Source organism: Pteropus alecto, unplaced genomic scaffold (assembly GCF_000325575.1).
Source record: "Pteropus alecto unplaced genomic scaffold, ASM32557v1 scaffold88, whole genome shotgun sequence".
Lineage (NCBI taxonomy): Eukaryota > Metazoa > Chordata > Mammalia > Chiroptera > Pteropodidae > Pteropus > Pteropus alecto.
The window spans coordinates 938,735-941,042 of record NW_006494611.1 but is presented as its reverse complement, the minus strand read 5'-3'; the positions used below and the strand labels follow the sequence as shown (position 1 = coordinate 941,042).

General features: G+C 47.3%; 1 protein-coding gene across 1 annotated transcript in view; it reads right to left on the bottom strand.

Annotated features, from left to right (window-relative positions):
- Window positions 1–1,306: 1,306 nt before the first annotated feature.
- Window positions 1,307–2,308, bottom strand: part of SOX2 (SRY-box 2) — a 9,742-nt gene continuing 8,740 nt past the window's right edge. The window contains exon 4 of the mRNA XM_015599852.1: window positions 1,307–2,308. Coding sequence (XP_015455338.1) covers window positions 1,419–2,308 — 890 coding nt within the window. The 3' untranslated portion in view covers window positions 1,307–1,418.

Below are 2,308 nucleotides of genomic sequence, written 5' to 3'. Positions count from 1 at the left end.
TAAATCAGTTTAAGTCTAAGTCCCCATCATGCTTATTCATGCTGCTTAGAAAAGGAGGGGGTGGATTTACAATATATGTCTCTAGTTTCTATTTTAGAAATGACATAAGCACTTCAATTTTTCGAGTACTTATTCAATTAATCATCCAGCCATTTATTTGTTGCAGTTAACATTAGCACATGCTACTGGACCAGAATACCAAGGTCTAGGTATTTTGCTTTCTTGGCTGAGCACAGCATATTCCCTAAGGAGTTATGTATAATCACAATGTTATCCAAATAAATGAAAGACTCAAGAGTAATTTCAGTGTCCATATTTCAAAAATTTATTTATCTCAAACTGTGCATAATGGAGTAAAAACTTAAGTTGAAAATGTACCTGTTATAAGGATGGTATTAGTTCAAATATATACATGGATTTTCGGCAGACTGATTCAAATAATTCAGAGCCGAATCTTTGAAATACAACTACGGAAAATAAAAGGGGGGGGGGACCTTAAAATATCACAATAAATTTACAGAAATATTACAAACCATAAGAAAATATTTCAAACACAGTAATTTCATGTCGGTTTTTTATCTGAACAAAATGGAAAGTTGGGAAACAAAAACTATTATAAATTACCAATGATGTCAACCTGCATGGCCATTTTTGTCTTTAACAGTAAGTTAAAAAAAATTTAGTACACTCTAAAACTTTTGCCCCTTTAAAGAAGACCACGGAGATGGTTTTGCCAGTACTTATTCTAGTTTTTTCCTTTTGCACAATTTTAAAACAATTAAAATGTCCAAATCTGAATAATTTTCTTCTTTCCACGTTTGCAACTGTCCTAAATTTCAGCTGCACAATCAAAATTCAGCAAGAAGCCTCTCCTTGAAAAATATTGGCAAATTCTCAGCTTATAAACAATGGACATTTTGATTGCCATGTTTATCTCGATAAATACTGTACAAAAGTTGCTTGCAAATATTAAAACATTTTTTTCGTCGCTTGGAGACTAGCTCTAAATATTATTGGTAAAGACTTTTGCAAACTTTCTGCAAAGCTCCTACCGTATCACTAGAACTTTTAAAAAGTTTTGCGTAGTTTTCTCTCCTCCAGATCTATACAAGGTCCATTCCCTCGCCCTCCCCACCCCCCCTTCCCCCGGTTTTTTCTCTGTACAAAAATAGTCCCCCAAAAAGAAGTCCTGGATCTCTCATAAAAGTTTTCTTGTCGGCATCGCGGCTTTTGCGTGAGTGTAGATGGGATTGTTGTTCTTTTCTTTGCAGATGTCATTTGCTGTGGGTGATGACTTTTTTGTTTGTTTTGAGCGTACCGGGTTTTTCTCCATGCTGCTTCTTTACTCTCCTCCTCCCATTTCCCTCATTTTTCTTTGAAAATCTCCCCCACCCCCACACCAGTTCACTGTCCGGCCCTCACATGTGCGAGAGGGGCAGTGTGCCGTTAATGGCCGTGCCGGGCACCGGGCCGCTCTGGTAGTGCTGGGACATGTGAAGTCTGCTAGGGGCGGCGGGCTCCGGCACCTCGGCGCCGGGGAGGTACATGCTGATCATGTCCCGGAGGTCCCCAGCCTGGCAGGGCGCCCTGGAGTGGGAGGAAGAGGTAACCACAGGGGGGCTGGAGCTGGCCTCGGACTTGACCACCGAGCCCATGGAACCAAGCGCCATGCCAGGGGTGCCCTGCTGCGAGTAGGACATGCTGTAGGTGGGCGAGCCGTTCATGTAGGTCTGCGAGCTGGTCATGGAGTTGTACTGAAGGGCACTCACATCGTAGCGGTGCATGGGCTGCATCTGCGCGGCGCCGTGCGCGTTGAGGCCCGGGTGCTGCGGGTAACCCAGCTGGTCCTGCATCATGCTGTAGCTGCCGTTGCTCCAGCCGTTCATGTGCGCGTAGCTGTCCATGCGCTGGTTCACGCCCGCGCCGAGGCCGGCGCCCACCCCGACCCCGCTCGCCATGCTGTTGCCGCCCGGGGCCAGCAGCCCGCCGGGCAGCGTGTACTTATCCTTCTTCATGAGCGTCTTGGTTTTCCGCCGGGGCCGGTATTTATAATCCGGGTGCTCCTTCATGTGCAGCGCTCGCAGCCGCTTGGCCTCGTCAATGAACGGCCGCTTCTCCGTCTCCGACAAAAGTTTCCACTCTGCGCCCAGGCGCTTGCTGATCTCCGAGTTGTGCATCTTGGGGTTCTCTTGGGCCATCTTGCGCCGCTGCCCGCGGGACCACACCATGAAGGCGTTCATGGGCCGCTTGACACGGTCGGGGCTGTTCTTCTGGTTGCCGCCAGCCGCCGCCGCAGTGGAGTTGCCGC